This window comes from Amblyomma mixtum, chromosome 5 (assembly GCF_055824585.1).
Source record: "Amblyomma mixtum isolate Tamu chromosome 5, ASM5582458v1, whole genome shotgun sequence".
Taxonomy (NCBI): domain Eukaryota; kingdom Metazoa; phylum Arthropoda; class Arachnida; order Ixodida; family Ixodidae; genus Amblyomma; species Amblyomma mixtum.
The window spans coordinates 51,789,295-51,813,299 of NC_143016.1; the positions used below are offsets into that span (position 1 = coordinate 51,789,295).

Sequence of the window (24,005 nt, forward strand, 5' to 3'; positions counted from 1 at the left end):
GGATACAAAGCTAGCTGCAGCCAGATGGACAGTATAAAAAACACTGAGGGAAAGACGGCAAAGATGGTCCAGTACACGGCTTCGGTATTTTTCTTTCTTTTTTAAGATGCCCTCAAGAACAGATTGGAGACTATTTAGCTGAGCTGTAGCCCGTTTGAAGCCATCTGTTGTGAGCTACCGGCTAAACCAAGCTGACATGTAGGCGACTACGAGGGTTTGACAAACAGACAGCTGGACGTCTTCAAGATCGCTTTGAATTTGTTGGGGTGTGCTGTGCGCCGCCTACTGCTTGCTGTGGGCTCCTGCTGTTGCTCCTTTGTACGAACGCGTAATGTTCCGGCCATACTACTACCATGCCTCCTCCGAGCACTAGTTAACCCTGAAACTTCGCCATGCTGTTTTTACTTTGTTTCCGCTTAATTATCAATGAAAAAGTTCTTGTTCTGCAAGCGCAGCCACCGCCGCCTCCGCCAAGGGGTGAAAAACACAAAAATGAGGTTGAACTTGCCGAACCTTTCCCGTAGAAAATCAAGTGATAAAATAGAAAAGGCACCGAGGAGTCCGTTATGGAATCACTGGCGCACGAAGCCAGCCTGGCAGTAGAATGGAGGAAACTAGGCGTTCCTGGAATCAAGATCAATCAAATGATTTGAAAATGCATCAATCTTACGTGACAGTTGGATAATAGGGTAAATTTTTTTTATTCGTACTGAATTGTAACCACTCCCCTCTCTAATGCCAATGGCCCTCAGGGTATATGAAATAAATAAATAAATAAATAAATAAATAAATAAATAAATAAATTGTGCTATGTCTAAATAAATCAGAGAGCTGGTCTTTGAAGTGGTGGTATTTGTAAAATGAAGATAAAAATAACAGATTTGAACAGATGAAATGATGAGGTTATAAATCTGATGAGGTAGGTATAGCTACTGGGAGGCCTGAAACAGGGCAATCTGAGATCAGCGGTGGAGCTTTGTCTCACAGACTTAATTCTGCTGCTGCCAGTAATGATGAACATAATGAGTGAACTATACGCATAAATACCATTCACCGTGGAAGCAAACAAGATCTAAACAAGTCCAGCAACAATTCGGACAACGAACTCCTTCGTGATGTCTCCATTTCCTGCCGTCAGGTCGTCACGAGTCCCTTGCTGTGTCATAATCGTCGTTTCCTGCTCTCCAGCTCATGCTGTCTAGCCTCTTTACACCACTCTCCTATATCACCTGGTACCATCTAAAGCCACACTTTCTGTTTTCGTGCGCCGCTTTCCACTTCTTGCCTGCTGCGGAGGCACTTTTTGTAACAACAGCCTAAACAAACAGAAGTTTTACTGCTGCCGCCATCTAGTGCTGAATCTGGGAGTGAGCGAAACGCCAGACGTTATCAACTCCTGCACGATGGCGCTTGCTTACTCGAACTTTGGCGGCGTGGTGTTGTAATGGAACGACATCCCCGTAATTGCAGCTCATGTTGCAGCTGTTTGTCATCGGTAGCTTCAAGAGATATGTATGTGTTACGCCGCATTACAGATATAAATTACACACAGGTTGCGTATTACCTATATATTACATATAGGTAATATACATACATATACATATAGATATACGCATATTCGATTGCGCTGTAGTTGCTGCTGAAGGTTGATGTGACACCTGACAATATCGGAATAATAACCGTTCCGAAACCAATTCATGTACTTATAGACGCGTTACGCGAAAAGGATGAGAATTTTAAGAAGATTAAAGTAAGTGCGACTCAACTTCTGAGCATTATTTAGCGTTATCTGCTCCGTGCAGTGGTGTACTATTTAGGTGAGCTGCTCATGACAGCACTACCTAACGAGAGGGTGAGTTCGTTACGATGCTCAGAAAGTGTTGCACGACTCCTTTAAGAGTGAAGTAAGCTTAACTTTATCTAATTAGCATAAAGAGTAACCTCTTTATCAGGATAGTTTACCTTCGGCTGGTTTGGTTTGGTTTATGTGGGTTTAACGTCCCAAAGCGACTCAAGCTATGAGGGACGCCTTAGTGGAGAGCACCAGAAATTTCGACCACCTGGGGTTCTTTAATGTGCACTGACATCGCACAGTACACGGGCCCCCAGAATTTCTCCTCCATCGAAATTCGACCGCCGCGGCCGGGATCGAACCCGCGTCTTTCGGGTAAGCAGCCGAGCCCTATAACCACTGAGCCACCGCGGCGGCTTACCTTCGGCTGATAAAAAAATGGCGGCCTGCAGTCGAAGCTGTACAGTTATGCGCATTTACAATATCTAGCTGTGCGGTTTAAAATTTACCGTTATTCTCTACTGTGCCAGCATTGATGTAAATTCTGAGCTTCTACTTCTTAGCTTTTGTTCCATTCTCCGCACCTCGCACTGCATTCGGAACCACGCTTCCCCTTTATAATGCGATACTCAGAAATAACAGATGACTGAGCTTCGCGGGAAACGCAGCCTGTTGATGTCCTGTCAGAATTCCCTGTCGGCATTGAGCCATCACCATCATCATCATCATGCCTACGCTTACTGTTGGACTAAGGCATCTCCCATACCTTTGCAATTAACCCTGCCTTGCACCGGCTGGGTGCGCCACCTTATCCCCTCATAATACACATAATACAGATGGGCATATAGAGAGACACAATGAGCTTCGGAATTTGTATCCCGGAGCAAAATGACAGGGTTGGGCTAATGCCACAAAAGGCGCATCTCACGTCAACTCGGCGCTACTGGTGGGGTGATAGGGTTCCAGGCAGTAAATGTGGAAGGTCCACTGACACGGGTCACTCCCCATTTGCCAGAGAGCGTTCGGGTTTGCGCAAATGAGCCTTCCTACAATTCCTAAAGACAGCAACTCGTGACGCTTGACACGAATAACGTGTTTCGCGTTGCCCCCCCCCCCCCCCCCCCCCCACACACACACACAAATAAAAAAGTGAGAAAGCGGTCGTCGAAAAGGCGTCTTGCACATTTTCCCTTGGACAATATCGCCTTGTTTCGCAGCGAGCCAGTGGATATGAAGCTACCAGAAACCGGGCACCGCGCCGTCATTGACAGTTTAGTTAATCCCGCCATCGCATGTCTACTTTGTCATTCCCGCCTGATACCACGCTTTTAAGGCCGTGGACAAAGTAGATGCTTAGCTTTTGTGTGGCTGATGCTGTCAACACCTATCGTTCGAGCCTTCAGCAAGGCTTACATTATACGCTTCGTTCGACCTCAGTAATAGGTCTGTTTTCTTCTTATTTAAAGTCCTCGCACACTTCATATTCGCTCTCCCGCTATTTAGGTGCTGAAGATAATGTGATAATAATTAAATATCCACCTAATTTACAAGTGATCAAAATAGAATGTGAGAGTGGGATGACTGCACCAATTATTCAGTGCTGATACCTAATAATTTTGAATGCCGCTGGGGAAAAAGTCTTTCTATTCTAATTAAGAAGACACCACAGGATTCGTTTGGCACAACATCAAGTCAGGTTTATTGAAGCAACGTCGCTGTGTTTCATGAGTCAGCGTTACTCGCTGATTGTTATCGATGAGACCAATCACAACACAATGGCACACAGACAGGCGGGCCTTCTTGTACCAGCACGAAGCCCGCCGAAAAAATCCCACGCATGCAAAGTAGAGCGATCAAGAATCAACCCGCAGATAAGACCACACACCAGGGTATGAATATTTACAAGAGACGTCGCCGGCGACCCCGTACGTACAGCTCTTAGTCGCGAAGCTTGCCCTGTCGGTTCCAGTCGAGGTACTTCTTGTACCTCGATGCTACACCAGATGGCGCAATGTCAAAAGACTGTGGATGCTCAAAAGGGCGGTTCACCTCCTCCGGGTTTATGTAAGTGACGCCCACAGGGATGCCGTGCTTGTGGGTGACTTCGGTCGACTCATCAGTCTTTTTCTCTGGCGAGCCTAGTGTCGGGAATGGGCGAACGGACTTGTATACAGGAACGGCGTTGGGAGAAACCTGCTTGGTGTAGGATGTCTGGGGATCATAGTAGCCTTGGCTTCCCTCATTCGAGTACTTCTGAATTCTCTGCGGCTCTGGGTAGTACCCAAAGTCAGAGGTGTCGTCCTCGGGAGTCCTCCGGTAGTCCTGCACTGGCAGAGGACTGCGGTTATCGTATTCAGCTGGACTGTATCCACCCAGCCTTCTTGAGTCGTAAGTTGGATAGTAGCCATTTACAATATCGGTAGCTGGTATGGGGGCCACGGGCCTTTGTCCTGTGGGATGGTAGGAAGGAGAGCCACCTACGGCCGGAGTGGCCACTACCCCAGAAGGATGGACTCTGCGGACGGGTACTACTCCCGGATCAGTGAAGGCTGGTACTGCCGCGACCGCTGGTCGAGCCGCGATAACATCTCTGTGTACTGGTCCGGAATCAGCGAAGGCCGGGAGTGGTGCGACCGCTGGTCGAGCGGCTATCACCTCTGCGGGCTCGACCAGGACACCGGGATGCATTGCAGGAGTCATGTCAGCAACCACTGTTTTCTCCACGACCTTCGGCGGTGGCTTTTCGGCGGTGATTTGGACGTCGGCGGGATCCTGGCTGCTAGTGCCGGGCTCGTTCGTCTTGATCCATGCCCTGAAGCCCCCTCTGTCGGCAACGTACGTCACGTGGCGGTAAAGGCCGTTCCGGTCCCGGAAACCGTAGGAGCCCTTGCGGTTGTTCCGGCTGTCACTGTGCTCGCTGTGATGCTGCGTGTTGCCTTCTTTGTCTCGTATCTGGTACGAGAAGTGGTACGACTGTTGCCGGGTGATCGGTGCGCCGCCCTGCAAGTAGTGATTAGAATGAAGAAGGCTCGCTTGCTCGCTGTATGTTTTACGTACGCTAAACGATAATCAAGCATATAGGATTTTCTGCCTCGTGAGCGCAGTGAAGTGTACTGCCATTTATACTTGTTTGTTTCGTGTAAACACCCACAATAAAATTGATTACTCGTAGCTCGTCGTTTTGACGGCGTTCAATAAGAGCTCTGGCGCTGAAGGGGGCGCTCCTCTTGAGGTGACAGCACATTACAAGCAGGCCTAGCTAGAATGAAGCTAAAGATACACATGAAGACACAAAGCTTAGATTGTCTAACGCCTATGCATCAGCGACATAAAAAGAATAAGGGAGTAATAAAGTTCTGCAATTAGTCGATAACAACATCTTATACGTCTAGTATGCCAGCATTATACCCATTCAGCAAAATTTCAAATTTAGAAAAAAATCAGCGCACTGCAAACAGGTGGATAATGAGCGATGGTCACGTCTAGGGCGTGAGCGTCTTTCATAATTCCTCGGATTCTGATGGATAATAAGCTATATTATATAACAGATTTGTTAACCATGTGGTAGGGTTAGTGTCGGTGAAATTTAACAACTTCAAGCTTAGTTGGATGTTCCAGAACAAAATCAAGTGCGTTGCCAATGAATGTGAAACTGTGAGTACAGATGACCACGATTATTATTTTTTTTCCTATCTTCAGTCCATCACGCTATCTGCAAAATTCCTGAATTTTTAAAAGATGCTCCTCCCAAAACATTCTATACAAGCGAAAATGAAAAGTTAAACCTTTTTTAATCTCATTGTGTTTGGCAAAGTTCATATTTTTATTCACTCAAGACAAGCGAAGGCCTTTGTGCTCAAATGCGTCAGGCTTTTTTGAATAAGTGAAATATGACAGCTGAAGCGGGTGATCAGTCTTGTACGCGCGAGATCGCCCTTAACGTCACGTTTCAAGGCGGCAGGCTGTCACGAAAAGTGACAGGTCCTCGGCTCATACAGTTTTGCGCCTTCGGCCTTGCGCCTCGGTTTTGATGGACAAGGCGTACCAGCCAAGCACTTCACGGTCTTGAGTTTGGGGGCAAGGTCTCGAATACTTGACCTCCATGCCATCTGAGAATTTCTCGGTATTTATGTTTTTGACTTTCAACAGAGCTCGCCCTGTCTCACCTTCAAAACGAGAGAGCGCGAATGCATAATCTGCGCAGTTATTCTTTTGTTCGCAGAATGCACTCTCCAGCTCTTCACGTTAGTACGCACAAGTATCGTACTTTTGCTGGTTTCTAGCGGTAGTGTAGATCTAAACGCCACCTAATGGCATTAGATCGTATTAGAGTGCTTTTTATCATGCAGTACTCGTGAATGTTGTCATATGATGAAACAAGAGGGTCTCTGCACTATGCGCTGTTCTCGTGGCAAAACAGTGACAACCATAGATACAGAGTCCACTGATTAAGTACGCACACCGTAGACATGGATTGCATGATATGGGTCAGATTAATATGATATGTCAGAAGATCGCATGATCGCGGATAGGAGACAACGTAGTGTTTTATGTTACCTTCTGTGCCATTCATATTCGGAAGCCTTCCGCATACAGCTGCCACTATCAAATTTAGCATACGTTACGTTTACTGCCTAGCATTAGACCCTTAGTGTAGCTTACAAAAAGTTGATGTGCAAAGAATTCCTCGCTTCACATTCTAACATATCCTTTCAGGAGTGGCCGATTTCACACAAGGTGCTCATGACAGAACTGAACCAATTTTTTCTTTAAATATCGGCATCTCATGCAAAGCATTTAACAGGTAAAGGCGCATTTGTTCTAACACAAAAAATATTAATTATTTCATCATAAATTATAAAATTCCGTATATATTACGTGGTTTCCAGACAGGGTAGATCAATATTACGTAGCTGAAGATACTCTAAGGTAAACCAGATCTTTATGCTTGATATAAATAAGGTGCAGTAATTGGCTTGGAGAAAGACAAACCCCTTCGCTATAGAAAGGAAGCAGGGAAAGTATATTGCAATTATTATTTTTCCATTTCGCTGTTCTCTCGCCCTACCACCAGTCCCGCTTGCGTGTAAGGTCAGGGCTTACGGATAGCAAGCAGTGCCAGTCACCGACTCTGACATTAAAGGCAGTTGTGACAAACAGCAGGGGCTAATGGTTGAATCTGAACATAAATCCCTGCAATGTAGGAGGGCTGCAGCTCTTGACCAAATGGTGACGACTCGAGGTTTACACCCCCGTGTATATTCCACTGCTCTGCGAAAAAAAAAAGAGTTTTTGAGGAAAGGAAACGGCGCAGTAACTGTCTCACATATCTCGGCGGACACCTGAGTCGCGCCGTAAGAGCAGGAAGGAAGGTGGGAGGGCAAGAAGAAAAATGAAAAAGTGGTCCCGTAGTTGAGGGTTCCGGTATTACTTCGACCACTTATGAATCTTTAACGTGCACTAACATCGCACAGCACACGGGCGCCTTTTGTTTTTCGCCTCCATTGAAACGCGGCCGCCACGGTCGGGTTCGAACTCGGGTAATACTGCTCAGTACCCGAGCGGCCTAACCACTGAGCCACCGTGGCGGGTCTGCAGTGCGAGAAACGCTTTCTAGCATACATTTTCGTTCTCGTCTTCTTGCGTGACCACGTCGTCCGGTCGGACGCCGGCATTGCCGTCGCCGAAGGCGGGAGCCGCGTGCACACCCGGGATAGGCGAGTTGGAGTCTTCGTCCAGCGGCTCGTACGGTCGTAGTGCCCTGGTACTATGGCCGCAGAGCAGGAAGGTCACCAGCAGTGCCTGTGATCGGAGATAACACACGAAATGGTATGGATCAATCAGCCATTAGATGAATCGATAAATGGCTGCAGTGAAAGTACATAGGGTGTGAATCTGGGCTATTTGTAGTCGGTTCTATGAATTAAAAATTCTGTTAAGGAAACAGAAAATGAAGGCATTGACACAATCCGTTTGCTTTGAAAGTTGGTTTTGGAGGAAAGGAAATGGCACAGTAATTGCCTCACGTCTCGGTGAACACCAGAACCACGCCGTAATGGAAGGGAGGAAGGTGGGAGTGAAAGAAGGAAGAGAGAAAGAGGTGCCGTAGGCTGGGTTCCGGAATAGTTTCGACCACCTGGGGATCTTTAACGTGTACTGATGTCGCTCAGCACGCGGGCGCCTTTTGCGTTTCGCCTTCATCGAAACACGGTCGCCGCAGTCAGGTTCGAACCCGGGTTCGGTCCCTCTTTTTCTCTTTGTTTACTTGGCAGAAATCCCTGGGCAAATTCCTGTACGCAGAGCAACTACGTTTAGTGTGCAAACTGCTGCGAACTACAGCTTAGAGGTAAATCACAAAGGTAGATAAACGACATATGGCAAACGTTCCAAACGTTATTTTTAGTCAGCTTGAGCAGCTTAGATGGCAGTGTAAAGTTGTAAAAACAAAGCAAGAGAACAAAAATGGATTTTCATGCAGGGCAAGGCTAAACTTCACTAAGGACAGTAATGGTAATGGGAAAAGGAGTGCAGTGGGCTCATTATTACTGCTGCTGCACTTGAGGAGTTAGACGTCCGTGCTCCGAAGGCACTAACCAGGCAATCAAGTGCTGACGGCTCATGAGAAGCAAAAATATTGCTGAGGACACCTCATTCACATACGTACTCCGAAAGGCTTGTATTTGATTCTCGAAAAAAGAGGTGAATATTAGTTAGAGATGTATTTCCCGATATTGGCAGTCATATTCCTCCGGATGACAGGGCGCAGTATTAGCAGCAGCGCCGGCAGCGTATCAAAATCACGTAGGGATGCCCTGGTTCTCAGTGGCCGCGATAATTGGATCCCCTTTTTTCTCATCTGTTTTCTGAAGGTAAGGAAAGAACAGGGGGGGGGGGGGGGGGGGGGGTCTGAATTAAAGTTGGGTTCAACACCATAGGTTATGTTAACCGTCCAATTCAGTGCTGAGCTCCTACCAGATGAGACCATCTTATTGCATGAGGATGTTACGCGACAACGCACCATGTCCAGGTTCAGCAGATGAGACAAGAAGGGAACATCGTCCTTAATACCGAAGCAAAGTTGACACCACGACGTGAGCTTAGTATAACTGTCACTGCAAACTCCGTCCGGCCTCGTCTGAAAATTCATCAGCGCTCTCTCGCTATTTCAAGATTGAGTCAATGCTCTCAAGCAGCACATGCTATTGTGTTGGCGTGTATGTTGCAGGCAGGAAGTGCATCATCACTGAGCGAGTTCCGGTTCTCCATCTGCAGCTGCTTTCATAGATATCAGGCCCCTTGAAATGTAAGTTTCTAGCGCGATAAATGCTATTAGACTGCCTATGTGTTGTCCTTAAACTTCTTGAACTCGAGTAAAACGCAGCCGTTGGCCGAAGTTTATGTTTATCTGCCAAAAATATCTTTTTTTTTCTCGTCATAAAAAAAAAATCTGTTCATAAACGTAGTTTCAGCAAGCCATATTGAAATCCTTTAGCTGTCTCATTACGGAAGTATTTGTGTCGCTTTGATCTGTTTGCTCTTTCAGGGAAGAAATGTCATCTTCTCTTCAGAGACAATATTTACGACGAGAATGTGGCGGATGTAACTCCTTGACGTTTTACCGGAAGCTTAACAAGAACCGCACTTGAATAAAAATTGCGTAGGAAGAACAAGCCAGACTGTGAAACTCGTTATGGGCTCATCGCAGAGAAGCTCCAATCTGATTGGGGAAACAGGTTATAACCTGCTTTCTAGAGCTCTGACATAACCGTAAGCTTGACTTGTAACTTGTAACTTACTTTAGTAGAGTGGAAAGTGTCCGGACTTAGAGGGACATTTTCACCATATAAAAAAAAAACACTTGTTTACTTGCTTATTGATCAACAGTAGGGCATATCGAAGGCTTATTGTATTTGATTTTGCTTGTTCTGTCCTGTGTATACCGCAGCTTCTTGTTTGTTTTCCATTGGTAGGTTTAGGTGGATACTATGCATAAGTAAATAAATAAATATATTTACTGATTATGTGCATGTACCTTGGTCCTTTTCACTGGAATGCAGCGCCTTAAAGTTGGATGGAGCGCTGGGTTGCCTTACCAACGTCCAAGCTGTGCGTACCTGCATATTTGTTTCATAACGGGCTAGCGATTCATGCGCTTTGCACAATATCCCAGGCGTGGGCGCTTGTCTAGTCCGGCTGCTGCCTTTGCAGTGAATGTCAGTTACGCGAAAGACCCATTAATGCACAAAGGTGCACATCTTCGTGATTGGGAATGCCCTAGCCAAATCTTCTGATATAATAAACTGTTGCGCAATGCATTACGGTACACGGGTTTCCGATTAAAAAAAAAAAGTGACCAACGCTGGGTTACTTACCACTCGAGCATGAAAATAAGAATATATAAACAGTTATTAGAGCTGCTATTGTCCGAAATCCCTCACGAAAATGCCGGTGCCTCTAAGAAGACAATATTCTGCTCGGCCAGCGGACGTCGGCAAACAGAGCGCACATTGAAAATTGCTACGAAGCATCGACCCACACGCGAGACACCAGCAATCAATGGACTTACGTACCTCCCGTCGCGCAATACGCGAGTTACTCAGCCGGAACAGACGGGAATAAAGTAGAAAACAAAAAGAGGGGTGGCAATAATACAGGCAAAGTACAAACGGCCCACTATAAGAGCGAACAGCAAGCAAGACGTGCAACCCCTCTATGTAGAAAAAGAAAGAAGCAAGAGGTTTGAGTATATCAGTGGCTGAATTAAGACGGAATTAAAGAACCGATATTACAAGAAACTGCTATTCATATCTTCTTCAACAAGCGCGAAGAACAGTTAACGGCTTGATCACTAGTTAGTGACTGCGACTATAAGTTTGTTGAGTTGCGCTAAACTGACCAATATATTCATCGAAGGGTGCAGGTCAAACTTATATGTCAAAAAGTTTTAGCTATATTCATGCGAAGACTTCTCAGCAAGCGCTTTGCTTACAAAGCACAATGCCACTTCAAAGCGACACGCTCTTACCTTTATGTCCAAGGACAGAACGTCAAGAGATGAATACCTCGGGCGCGTTTTCCCGAGGAGTCGGTGCAGGGCGTGACGAAATTCTCTTCACGTACGCTGTGACGCAACGGTCAACAAGCCGTGCGAATTTGTTCCGGTCGTTACACTGCGTCGCCCGCACCCGTCAATCAGACGGACGCGAGCGTTCCGCATTCTACCTTGCTGACCCGAGAGGAATTCAAGGCCGAAAGCTAATATATGTGAATCGAAAATTAAATCTCTCCGCACGTTCGGCCGAAGGTTTCCATCACTTCCGAGATGGGTACACCCACGCTCGCACTGTGTTTGAGACAATGCGTAATGATCTCTCCTGACAGCAGCGACAAGAGATGGTCGATGATGCCCTCAATCAAGCCTCGTGCGCGTATGGTCACTTTTGAATGCAAAGGTAATCAATGCATCGCTCAGCAAGATGACTATTTAAAGTAGAAAAACTTTTTATTGAACCCCTTTTAAACTTTAGAGTTTACTGCTCATATGTATGTTTCATTTGAGATAACGAACAGATTATTCAGCCAAGTTGCATATTGCTATTATTAAACTTCACCTTGCATAAATGTGCAAATCAGCGCACAGGGCCTAACCGCTGCTTGCTTCTAGGCTACCATGCTAGTTATTTAATTGTTATTTTCTGGTTGAAAAAGAAAAGCGTTTCCTGTTCGTGCCATCGTGACCTTTATTCAGATGTCATAAATGGCAACTGCATTTGCCATTGTGGTTTTAGTCGTTTAAACCATTACATGAAAAAATGAATCGCTACTCCTATTTCATGCTTCGTTTTGCTGCGAATTTTTCATCCCTAGCATGCATGCGCAGTGCAATCAGACTATTTTTTCTTTTCAAGATAAAGCGCTGAACTGCATGCGCTGTAAGACTGGCATGTTTGATGTTGCATCAACTCTAAATGTAGAACATGTAACTTAGGTCCTACAATGCAAACTTCTCGACATCTGCAAGTTTTTTCTTCGCTATGCGCTTCCGTAAACATCAGCCACTCGCCTCACCCCCACCCCATCAAAAAAAAAAAAAAGCCAAGTCGCAGCCACAATCTGGAATCAGCTCTTTACGTTGCCTCAGTCGGCGTCGGAATGAACTGCCGCTCGTTAGGCTTACAAGTTAAATAAAAAACCTTACACGGCCGGCAAATCTGCGAAGATAGCAGGTCCGAACAAGCCGGCGAGTATGCAGCCCTCGGTGTTTCAGTATACTATGCGGTGCTGTCCAAACGACTGAGTAGGCGTCCGGCGTGGGGGATGGTATCTGCTCCCCATCGACTACTATCGAGGACGGAAGAAGGTTTCGCAGTAGACGTGGGCGTGGATACACGCCGAAGAAGCGCTCAACGAGAAACGAGTTTGCGCTTTGTAGGTTTTTTGTTTCCACTGAGAACAGATTGATTTTGGTGGAGCGCTTTTATACGGTGCTTAAACGGTGCTATATGTAAGGTGAACGACATAGGGATAGGACATCGAAAGCGAAGGTAAGTAAAATCTAAATTTTTGGTGTTCTGGGATAATCTGATAATCTAATTACCCCGACTGAATTTTTCTGAATAGTGGCTACAACAAGATCGTTTCCTGAGAAATGAAAACAAACTATCTAACCTCGATTCGTTTATTTCTAGATATTGTTATATCCCGAGCAAGTGAAAACATTATGTACAAGGTTAAATATTTCACTCTTTCCTATCCCTTTGACTACTCACTGCATCTTTGTATATTCAGCAGAGTTTGAATTCTGCTTTGGCATTGGTGTATTGATATGGTTATTCTTCGCAAATAATCTACGCCATTGAGGTCTTGGAAAAATGCATACGACTTGATTTTCTCTTGCCCGTCACGTTGCATTTTGATCAATGAAAACAGGTGATTTCATTTGAGCTATGAATGCATTACACTATCGAGGCCATGTGATTTTTTCCTCGATGGCTCTTGAGCGCAAACAATTTTACCACAACGTGACTGCCAAAGCTTCTCCTTCTAGCAAAGTTCCATTCAAGAAAACCAAGTGATAAAAGTCGTGTAAAAAGGGAAAACTTGGTCGTAAATTTCTCACTAGCATTCACACTGTTCCTTGAGAAAGAAAATAAAAGTGAAACTTAACAGCATTTTGAATGGGTGGCTACAGCTTTAAAACCCCTTGAAGGAACATAAAAATAAACAAGAAAGCTCGAGAGAGAATCTGCAGGAGATAGATTTCCCGTCGCAACCGCAAACACTGATTTGCGGCCGACCCGCACGACCGGCGCAGTCAGTGAACCTGAACGCGGCCTTCCTGTCTAAATTCACGGGCGCCACTCGACCGGTTCGCACGGGTTCCGGTAGCCGTGCACACGATACGGCCGCCGCGATGCCCCAGGGACGCACTTTGGCGTGCCGCCCTTTGTGGAGCCGATAATTCAGCTAGCTCGTTTTGTATTCACGGTTGACCAAACTTTTACTTTTGGAGCAGCAAGGCCGGCATGACTAATGCAGACCGCGTGCGCAGGGCAGAGGCTGAGATACTCGGCGGTTCAACGACCAGCAGGAGTTCGGAGGGTAGTGCTCATGTTTATTCACGACGCTTGCATTAGCTCTCGTCAGCGCCTCCTGTTTTAAAAAAAGCACGAGAAAATCACGCAACGTTGCGCAGTTCTAGATAAGATGCCGGTCTAACCACTGGTTCACGAAGAAGCAAAGCACGCTTGATCGGCCAACAAACTACTAATGCTTGTGATGAAAAGCTAGTAGGCAGCAATTTGTCAACAGTTTAAAAAGAGGAGCTTTGCATAATCATTTCAGTCAGGCTGTTTCTGTCTCGTTATGGAGAGGTCTCGTTATGGTATCGTAATGAAGGGGAAAGGAAAGCGTACAAATGAGGGCGTCAGCACATTGAGTATGCTTAAATTTAGAGACGCAAGGAGTGTGAAGGTGCGTAACATCTAAGCGTTGTTGAGCTGTTCGGTTTCAAAACTGCACTAGCGAAAATAAACTGCAGCAAAAACATTTGATACGATGGCTTTCGTGCAGGAAAAAAACATTGTGATAACGATGTGATGTACACATGAATATTCAATACATAAGATTATTCTATTATACCGGAACCTGGAAGTTTGAAGCGAACGCTTGTTACTCAAGCGGAGTAGTGCTGGGACTTATTTCTTTCCTTGACACCAGCGACTACGGCTTTTTTTTATTTAGGCAATTCTGTTTTTCCACGGGGGAGGTTGGTGTAGATGTTCAAACCACGGTCGCTGTAGTCACACTCTTCGAAACTGTGCCAACAAACGATGATTCGCGACTCGCAATCGGCCAATATGCTTGCTGACGTCAACTGTTACAAAGATCACGACAGCAGCTCCTACAGCCCGCCTGTTCGAAGCAGAAAGAAAATAAACTGCATGTTCCTTGTGGTATTTGTACCAGCAACCGGCGACATGCAGATGGAATTAAATTTTGCAACTCATCTGTACTAGCCCATCTAATTAGTTTGACTTGTAATTAATTAGTGTGACCTGTAGAGCAGCAGCCACCGTTATTTTACGCCATGCTTCCTGCATGTTAAGCCATTCGGAAGGTTGGACACAGAAGGAAACTGAAATCACATTTTTTTTTCCATCTAATTGGAAGACAGGGAAGCAGGTCACCTCTAGTGTTTTTCTTTTTTTCAGCTTAGATTTCTAGAGCTGAATAAAAATTTTTATTTAAGGAATGACGCAGCACCAGTGAGGCAGGCGAAATGCATCAGTTTCAGTTCGTTCGAGGCATAAATGTGTGCGGCGCAATGGGCTCACAGTTTTCCTCAATGATTGAATGCATGTTTAACCTTCGATGCGGTCACACTTTTCCTCCGACTGCCAGAATGGAAATTTTCTAATCTGTCGAAGAAGACAGTCCTCAAGCATTGAGCAGCTGCGCCTAATCCCACGGTTGTAGGTTTGGGATGAAAAGGTTTAGGAAGCTAAATAAGGTTCAATAACGCAAAGCCACGTATCTTGCAGATTGCACTTACCATGCTGCCGCATTGAAACCCACGCGTAAACTTTGAAAGTTTAGGCGAGTGAATCTCACTTTCAGGATAAGAAACAAAAGTGATGGGTTAAACTGTGCAGGTTCTGTGCTCGTACGTCGTACATGTGATGTGCTTCCTGTGAACTGCGCTAAAGATAATTCAAGAGCGTTCAGATACGACGTACTCTAGGGTACATTCATAAAGAGAAGGCTTTGCTTTACTGGCTGGCTATTTTTTCTACTTATCAGAAAGCAGAATAAGTTAACTTTTCGACCGAGCCGAGAAACCTTCACCACTACAATGAACACCCCCACAGCAATGCTTTCCTACTCTATGTATGTGCTGAAACATACGGTAGTAGCATGTCCGTTTTGCTTCTAACGCCTAAACTACAACGGTGTGGTAAATTCGCGAGGCTGAAATTGAGCAGACGATGAAAGGGCCTCGAACCATCATAGTTGCATTTGATTTTAACCGATTCTGCCAACTTTTTACCCTTCACACAGCTTCCACCATGTGCCGCCATGTGCGTGGATTTTGTTCCGCATCTCAATACGACGGTTAATGAATAGCATCGGGCTGTCTAATTCTCTCTGCCTAAAACACTTCAAAATGCCTTTCCACAAAGTCCGAGCCGCTACCTCCCCGTCCGGTGCACCCAGCCTGAAGCCAGTGGTCACCACAGCACTCATCCTTTAAAGACGATGATACCGGCCCGATCCTCCGGCGCTAACCGGCTTCCTGGCCGGATGCAAACGTGACGCGGAATCAAGCGCCTCAGGGAAAAATACACGGGACGACCAGCGCCGTTGCCGAAAGGTGCCCGACGGTTCGTCCAGAATGCAAGCGAAGGCACCTCTTTCCCTGGGCGCGCGCGCAGGCGACTAGGAAGAAAGCGCCAGCGCAACGTCGATCCCGTGGGACCGTATACGGGGATCGTTATTATCACCGGCACGTTCTTCTCACACTTGTGGCGCTCCAGACACCTGGCGTACGGCGCGCCTTTACCGCGGAGAATCCAGGAAGCCTCGGTTAAGCTCGGAGGGAGAAAAGCAAAAGGTTTACCTTCCCCTTGGGGCACGTTCAATTTAGTGCGCGTAGAGACCAGGAGCAGGAACAAAACTCGCCACGCGCGCTTTTAGCCGAAGGAAATGCCGAGGACCATCGAGCGAACGGAGGAACTTGAGCCTTTTTTTTTCTTTTGCTTTCCGCTTCGGTAATGGCCGAGCTTTCTGCAGACAGCCGCGTCTGGAGGGGACGCGGGATCGCCAATGGGGCATAGCATTGAAGGCTTTATGGTTCGTTTATCCCGGAACGCTCTGAAAGGCGCGCTTTCCGAAAGTTGCGAAAACCAAAAGGACAGACTCCAGGATTGTTTTATTTATGTGGCTTCCTCCGCACTTGACTTTGCCTGTTGAAGGACAAACCCATTAATTTGAGGAAGAGGACGCGGAAATTGCTGACACGGGGGGCTCGTTGGTTCCTGCTCCACGTGAGTGTGGCAAACCGATACCACAAAAAGTTCAGTGCAGCAAATATATCAAATCAACCTTTTTAGTGTGCGACATTAACATCCCTGCTGAGTATGCAAACCACCTCAACCGGTACTAAATCAGCATAGAAATACAGGCAGCAAGCCTAACTAACGATAATTTTCGTAACACTGTAAGACATAGAAAAATGTAGCACTGATGTTTCCCTGCGAAAATGAGAGTATGGTCAGTATAAGAGTATAGGAGTAATGAACTGACAATAATAGCATAGTTCAATGTTTAGCAGAATCCTCTAAGGTAGAGTAGATTTGTAATGAGGGAGTAATTATTCATTAGCGTCCACCAAAGGGCAGCCATAAGACAACAGAAACTTCGCAGTGCAAGAAAAAATCGTTGTTCTTTAACCTTGAAGAGTGCGAATTTTCCTTTCACTACACAGTTTCTGCGGAAACTGAATAGCAATTCTCTTTGTAGGCGTATTGCTATGCTTGAGTGGATGCCGATGAGTAATTACTTCCATGTTATAGTATTGACAGCTAGCTTCATTGCGACGTGCCAGCCTGTATATTAGAAAGTTATAAATAGAATATTCTTTGAAACGTTTAATATTACCAGTACAAAAAAAATATGGCCACCCGGCTCTTTTGATACTCTCCTGCAGAGTGGTTTTACATCTCGTCGTTGCCTTGCTCATCATCCAAGGCCACAGTCAGCCTATCATTGAATACCACTTTGTGTGGCTCTTTCTTGACAACCTCAGCATGTGCTCCCTGTAACAGTTCGCAAAACATTCCTTCAAAGACATCTTTCTTTCACAACTCCTGCTCCTGTAATGCACACCTCATCCAAATGTAAAGGCGTTTAAAGATGTATATAGATTGCCAAAGCTTCTCTTTCTTGTTGATTCTCAAAAAGTAAACCCTTTCAATAATTTTGAAGTCATAAGCCTCCTGTACCCTTAAGCATCACTTTCATCCTCGTCTCCTGTAATATTATAACCAGTTTGTGGTGTACTGATAGCGCATGCGCATGTTTTAAACACTGCATTTTCATGATTCGCTTATCAGCCACGCAAGCAGTCGTCGGCAGATCACATGTTCATCGGCCTATAAAAAGGCACTGTATCAATAAACGTTTGTTCAGTTCCAGCCTGGCGTCCGTCTGATACACAACAGTTGGCGACGAGGCAGCGACGGCGATGGCCGTCGGAAGGATCGGCGAGTATCGTCTCGGCACGAACGCGTCATGGGACGAATACGTCGAGCGCCTGGAAATGTTCTGCGAAGCGAACCAGATAACGAAAGAAGAGCAGAAAAGAGCAGTCCTGTTGAGCAGCTGCGGCGAAGAAGTGTACGGGCTCATCGTAACTTTGGTGAAGCCAGAAAGACCGACAGCAGCAACCTACGAAGAAATCAAGACTGCCGTGCGCAAGCACCTGCATCCAAAGCCTTCGGAGCTGTATGCAAGGTTTTTGTTCTACAGGCGAAACCAGGCTGCCGAGGAATCGGTTGCGGACTACGTCACGGCGCTTCGGAAGCTAGCCGAAGACTGCGGTTTTGGCAGCGCCCAACTCCCGTTGGACGTCATGATGCGGGATCGTTTCGTATGCGGACTCCGGAACGAAGGGGTTCAGCAGCGACTTCTCGCAGAACACAGCCTTACGTTTAAGGTTGCGTATGACGTGGCCACAACTGCAGAAGCAACCGCTAAGCAACAGCGAGACATACGCAAGCACGGTCGATACGAGACGGACGGCCAGGAAATGGTACAAGCAACCCGTGCGAAGCAAGACACCCCAGCGGAGGGGTCCAGCTGTTACCGGTGCAACGGTAAGCACGCTCCACATTTGTGCCGTTTTAGAAAGGCGACATGCTTCAACTGCAAAAGGGTTGGACACATAGCTAAGGCGTGTCGGTCGAAAGACGATAGAACTGCTCGGAAGACAGCGTATGAGCAAAAGAAGAAAGGAGATAAGCGCAAGGGCGTGTACGAAATGAGTGCGTTGTTTTCCCTGTGCGAAGTGAATGAGCAAGAACAGAAGTTCATGGTTCAAGTAATGATTGAAGGGCAAAAAGTTCCGATGGAGGTTGATTCTGGCGCATCGTGCTCAATTGTGAGTGAAGATACGTTCAGGGTTATTGAAAGGAATCACGGTAAAATACCACTGCAAGATTCTGGAACAACTATCGTAACCTGGTCGAAGGAGGCGTTACCCGTGCTGGGTCAAGCAAGTGTCTTGGTGGAATTCAAAGGCAGGAAGGCAAAGCTACCTTTGCTCGTAGTACAGAAGCAAGGCAACAGCCTGATTGGGCGAAACTGGTTTAACCCGTTAGGTATTGGCTTGCGGGGAATACAGCAAGTAAACGTGGAGGACGTGCCTTCGCGATTTCCCGAGGTGTTTCGCAGGGACCTTCCTGGCTTCAACGGACCGCCAGTTCACATCGAACTGAAAGATGACGCCCAACCGGTGTTCCTCAAAAGTCGACCAGTTCCACTGGCCCTCAAGGACGACGTGGCCAATGCAGTGGACCGCTTGGTGCAACAAGGTGTGTGGGAGCCCGTCAGCTACTCCAACTGGGCAACACCACTGGTAGTGGTAAGAAAAAAAGATGGAACTTTACGTCTTTGCGGAGACTATCGCAGTACCGTAAACAAAGCTATTAAGAGCAGTGGATACCCCTTGCCCACTACAGCTGAAATGCTGACGGCTCTAAGTTCAAGCAAGTTTTTTACCAAGTTGGATCTAGCCCAAGCTTATCAGCAGCTTACGCTAGACGACGAGACGGCTGAGGTGCTCACAGTCAACACGATAAAGGGACTGTACAAGGTTAAGCGGCTACCGTTTGGAATTTCGGTCGCACCTTGGGTGTTTCAACGAGTCATCGACACGCTGTTAGCGGGCATTCCCGGAGTGAAAGCTTATCTGGATGACATATTAATTTCTGGATGTAACGCCGAAGAGCACGCCGAGAGATTAGAGACTGTGCTATCGCGTCTGCAGAAGGCACAGCTACGAGTAAACAAGGACAAGTGCGAATTTAACCAAACGAGCATCGAATTCTTGGGACACAGGATTGATGACTCAGGAGTACATCCCAGCCGAAGCAAGACGGACGCCATCCGGCAAGCGCCTGCGCCCGCAAGCAAAAAGGAGCTGCAAGCCTTTTTGGGATTGCTGAATTTCTACAGCAGTTTCCTCAAGGGCAGGACGGAAGCGGCCGAACCGCTTTATCGACTGCTCGACCGTGACCACGAATGGAAGTGGACAGGTGAGCATCAGCGGGCTTTTGAGAGACTGAAAAATTTACTCAGCTCAGACTCCGTACTTGTGCCCTACGATTGCAAGCGTCCTTTAATTTTGTGCTGCGACGCATCGCCTGTGGGGGTGGGGGCAGTGCTAGCCCATCGTGCGGATGACGGGAAGGAGCAGCCCATAGCTTATGCTTCTCGCACTCTTGGCGTCAGTGAACGCAACTATGCTCAGATTGATAGAGAGGGTTTGGCTGTGGTCTTTGGCGTAAAAAAGTTCCACCAGTACCTAGCTGGGCGAGAATTTACAGTGATAACAGACCACAAGCCGTTACTCGGCCTGTTTAACACGAACAAGCGAGTGCCCGAAGTTGTGTCGCCCAGAATGCTTCGTTGGATTTTACTGTTGTCTGCGTATAACTACCACCTTGAGTACAGACGAGGCCAAGACAACTCCAACGCCGATGCACTCAGTCGTCTACCAGCCCCGGGAGACGAGGACGAGCCAAGACCGCCTGGGGACGTGCTCTTGTTGGAAGCGGTCGACTGCGCACCGCTGCAAGCGGCAGATATTGCTGCGCTGATAAAAAAGGACTCGGTTCTATCCCGGGTAAAGGAATGGCTACTCAGTGGCTGGCCGTCAACACAAGTGGACAGCAAGTTTGCGCCTTATGAGGTGAGACGGTCGGAGTTGTCATTGCATCGTGATTGCATACTGTGGGGGAATCGCGTCATAATTCCAACCGCAGCAAGAGAGAATGTGCTTCAGCTCCTGCATGCAAATCATCCAGGGATGAGTGCCATGAAAGCGTCAGCTAGAGGGCTCATGTGGTGGCCGAAGATGGACCACGAAATTGAGGAGTTCGTTCGGCACTGTCATCCATGCCAGAGTAACCGGCAAAGCGATTCCAAGGCTCCAGTTCATTTTTGGATCAAGCCAGATCAGCCTTGGAGTCGACTGCACATTGATTTCGCTGGCCCAGTTAAAGGAGAAGTTTTCTTAGTCGTGGTAGACGCGTACAGCAATTGGGCTGAAGTCGAAATCATGCCATCCATGAAAGCTACGGCTGTCGTCAACAGCTTAAGGAAGATGTTTGCGACACATGGTGTACCTGACGTTATCGTTTCGGATAACGGCACAGCTTTCACTAGCACAGAGTTGCAAATGTTTTTGAAGTGTAATGGCGTGCGTGCTATGTTCACTGCACCTTATCACCCAGCCAGCAATGGTAGGGCAGAGAGGATGGTAAGAGAAGTTAAAGAAGCATTGAAGAAGCAGCAGGAAGGTTCGACGCAGTGCAAGATTTCCCGGTTTCTGTTTAAGCAACACACGACGCCACATTCGGTCACGGGAAAATCGCCAGCAGAGTTAATGTTCGGACGAAGACTGAGGTCAGCGTTAGACAGACTCCATCCGGACCGGCAACACGCGCCTGAGCTACAACGTCCGGAGACTAAGAGGTTTCGTGTCGGTGACGCGGTCTACGCTAAAAGCTTTTGTCCAGGTCCAAGGTGGAAGGCTGCCAGGGTTGTGGCAGTCAGAGGTCCGGTGTCGTACGTGGTACAGCTAAACAACGGCGAGCGTCATCACAGGCACCGCAACCAATTGAGGAGCGCCTGGACGCGGCTCGAAGTTGACCCAGCCACAAGTGAGGACTACCACGTCAGGCTTCCTCCTACAGCTAGGCAGCCACAGCCGCTGTCTGCTAGCCCAGAAGCAACCCCTGGGGCGAGTCCAGGCCAAGCCACCCAAGTGCCGGTCGAGCCGCGAAGATCAACGCGTGTTCGACGACCTGTCCTGCGTTATGGCATTGATGTCTAGCTAGTCAGTTTTGGATTGTGCAAATAATCTTAGGAGAAAGGATTGTGGTGTACTGATAGCGCATGCGCATGTTTTAAACACTGCATTTTCATGATTCGCTTATCAGCCACGCAAGCAGTCGTCGGCAGATCACATGTTCATCGGCCTATAAAAAGGCACTGTATCAATAAACGTTTGTTCAGTTCCAGCCTGGCGTCCGTCTGATACACAACACAGTTAAAATGATTTTATAATCAGTTACACAAAAGGCAGTGAGATCCTTCCTATCACTGCTACTGCAACAGGCATTCCCTTCTCAAACTACGTAATATTAACTACAGAATGCTGTCGCAATGATACTCATCGACAGTAAAATAACTGAGTCCGCGTGCGGCGAGCAACGCAGAATTTCGCACAAAACAGACGGCTAAGATGTCAACCATAAGCAATCTGAGAAGATTCCTCCCACATCCCCGCAATGCCGGACACAAAATCCCCACTTAACACTGTCACACCCACCTGAACAATCATGATGCCGGTCGTCAAACACACGAGGCGACCGTGTTAATCTCCACAGGAAGGAAAGACCGACCGGAGCGCCGAAGAGCAGGCAGGAGGTGCCGGACAGGTGAGGACTAGACGAAGAAGGACCGGCTGTCGATGGGACGCTGCGGCAACTCTCTTTCTGGAGGCGGGCTCGCGCTGCGCCGGCGGAGAAGCTGCGGAGGATGCGCTCTTCCCGGTTACCGCACTGATATTTCTTTCACTTTCTCGCCGACCGCGGCACTTTTTATACGGAGAGGGGCTGGATGCCCTAGTTTACGTCCCCTCCCTGCTCCGCCACCGGACGGACGCGGCTCGCTTCTGGGAAGGGAAAGAGTGCGGGCTGTCCGCACGCTGGCCGCAAAATAAATAAAGAGAAAAGGACGCCTGAAAGAAACGACGCGCGGAAAGGAAGAGGCAGCAACAGCAAGAGCATCGACAGGTCTAGACGCCGCATCTATGCACGCTTCAGAGCGCATCACCACCATCCTCCCTCGTGGAAAGTACGGACTCGGAGAGGCAGTGCAGGGCAAGCAACAAGAAAGGACCAAAAGTTCGGCGACGACCTTGCGACCGTTCCTTCACCTTGTCAGGCAGATCGACCTCGTGAACTTGGCGGCTTCCTTCTCGTTCACCCTTTCTTCGCCGCAAACGAAGCAGCGAAAACGAGCAGGGCGCACGTGGCAAGTGCCGGCTCAGGCCTTCTCTCCGCTCAGGCTAGCAAGGAAAAAAGGATGCTCAAAGAGGCGGCGACGCCCCTAGTCGTAAATATTATGCGAGCTTGCGTTCGACGGCAGGTTGTCTTGGGACTCCAGGCACCGGCGATGGAAGACGCCCTGGAGGTCTCACGTTATCGCTCGCTCCTGTTCTTTCACCCTTTTTCTTTAATGAGGAGCCCAGTCTTCAAGTTCGATGTCTCCGTCTCAGGGTCAAGATAAGGAGAGGACAGCATCCAGCGCCGTCTGGCCTGTCGTGGAAGCGAGTAGACGTCATCATTTGCCACTCTCTGCGCAACGTGTTCTCCACTTCATGTGGCAGGTGCTGTGGCATAACCATGCCTTATTGGGCTCAGATATTTTTGTAGGTGCTATGCTTAGGCAAGATTGAAGTGTTGTGTATGGCGCCTCCAACATTTCTTCCGAGGCATACTGTGAATAACAAACAGGGCGAGATTAAATACAAGTGATATCAAGCTTTGTAAGCCAGCGTCGTTTAAAACTTGTCCGTCTGTGCAGAAGGGTTAGAAGAGCTGTAACAGGCACCCGCGAGGTGAGGCTTTAAGTTTCAAGCCAAGAAGCGCTTATTTTTCGAGAAGGAGATAACACAGTGGATGGGACAGAAGGCCACGGGAGCAGGAGAGATAAATGTTTGTTCTCCAGACCAGCAATGTTGTTCATAACGTATGTGTAGAGGGTTCCGCTTCGGGTTTTGCGAAAGAGAGACGTATGCGAAAGAAAAGGAACTGCTCCCGCATTGAGCCCTTCCTTAAATAGGTCGCTGTCAGGAATGCAATTTTGACTCGCTGGTTTTATTCGAGGTCAGATTTCTTCTGAGTTGAAGCAATGGGCTTAGTTTTCGCTTCTTCATTTGATTTTTCAATGCAAGAGATGGCAGGTGTTGGCTTCCGCAACAATTAAAATTTGTCCCCTGAAGAACCGTTATTTCAAAGCCCTTCCTTTCTTAGCGCACCAGAGTGCGCTAAAGTGACTAGTAAGCGTACATTTCGTGGAGCATTCTTCCGCACATTCATGTTTACTCCAGCACGTCTTGCTTCAGGGTTTAAAATCGCACTGCTCTGTTTTTTTTGTTTTTTTACGGAAGGACTGACTGAAACTGGCTATGGTATTTTCACACTCGAAGGCCTACTACTTTTTGTGCACAAAAACTGACATCCACCATGAAGTCGAAGATTGTTTTACATTCATTAATTCGTCGTGTCATCCATTCTGTGTAGAATCTGACGTCAGCTGGAGAGAACCCAGCGCTTGGTTTCTTTTTATTTAAAACAATGTTCTGGCTTTTGAACGCTCAATGATCGAAAACAGGGCCAAAGGACTAATGACTGGTGTTCAC

General features: G+C 47.3%; 1 protein-coding gene across 2 annotated transcripts in view; it reads right to left on the reverse strand.

Annotated features, from left to right (window-relative positions):
• Nucleotides 1-3,463: 3,463 nt before the first annotated feature.
• The window catches only part of LOC149342140 (uncharacterized), a 72,666-nt gene continuing 52,124 nt past the window's right edge, over nucleotides 3,464-24,005 (reverse strand). The window contains exons 2-4 of one of the 2 annotated variants that reach the window (XM_089544393.1): nucleotides 21,909-22,108; nucleotides 7,415-7,594; nucleotides 3,464-4,792 (exon numbers count right to left, since the gene is read on the reverse strand). In XM_089544393.1, coding sequence (XP_089400519.1) covers nucleotides 3,731-4,792; nucleotides 7,415-7,594; nucleotides 21,909-21,920 — 1,254 coding nt within the window. In that variant the 5' untranslated portion in view covers nucleotides 21,921-22,108 and the 3' untranslated portion in view covers nucleotides 3,464-3,730. The remainder of the gene's footprint in view (nucleotides 4,793-7,414; nucleotides 7,595-21,908; nucleotides 22,109-24,005) is intronic. The other variant, XM_089544392.1, reaches the window with a different exon arrangement.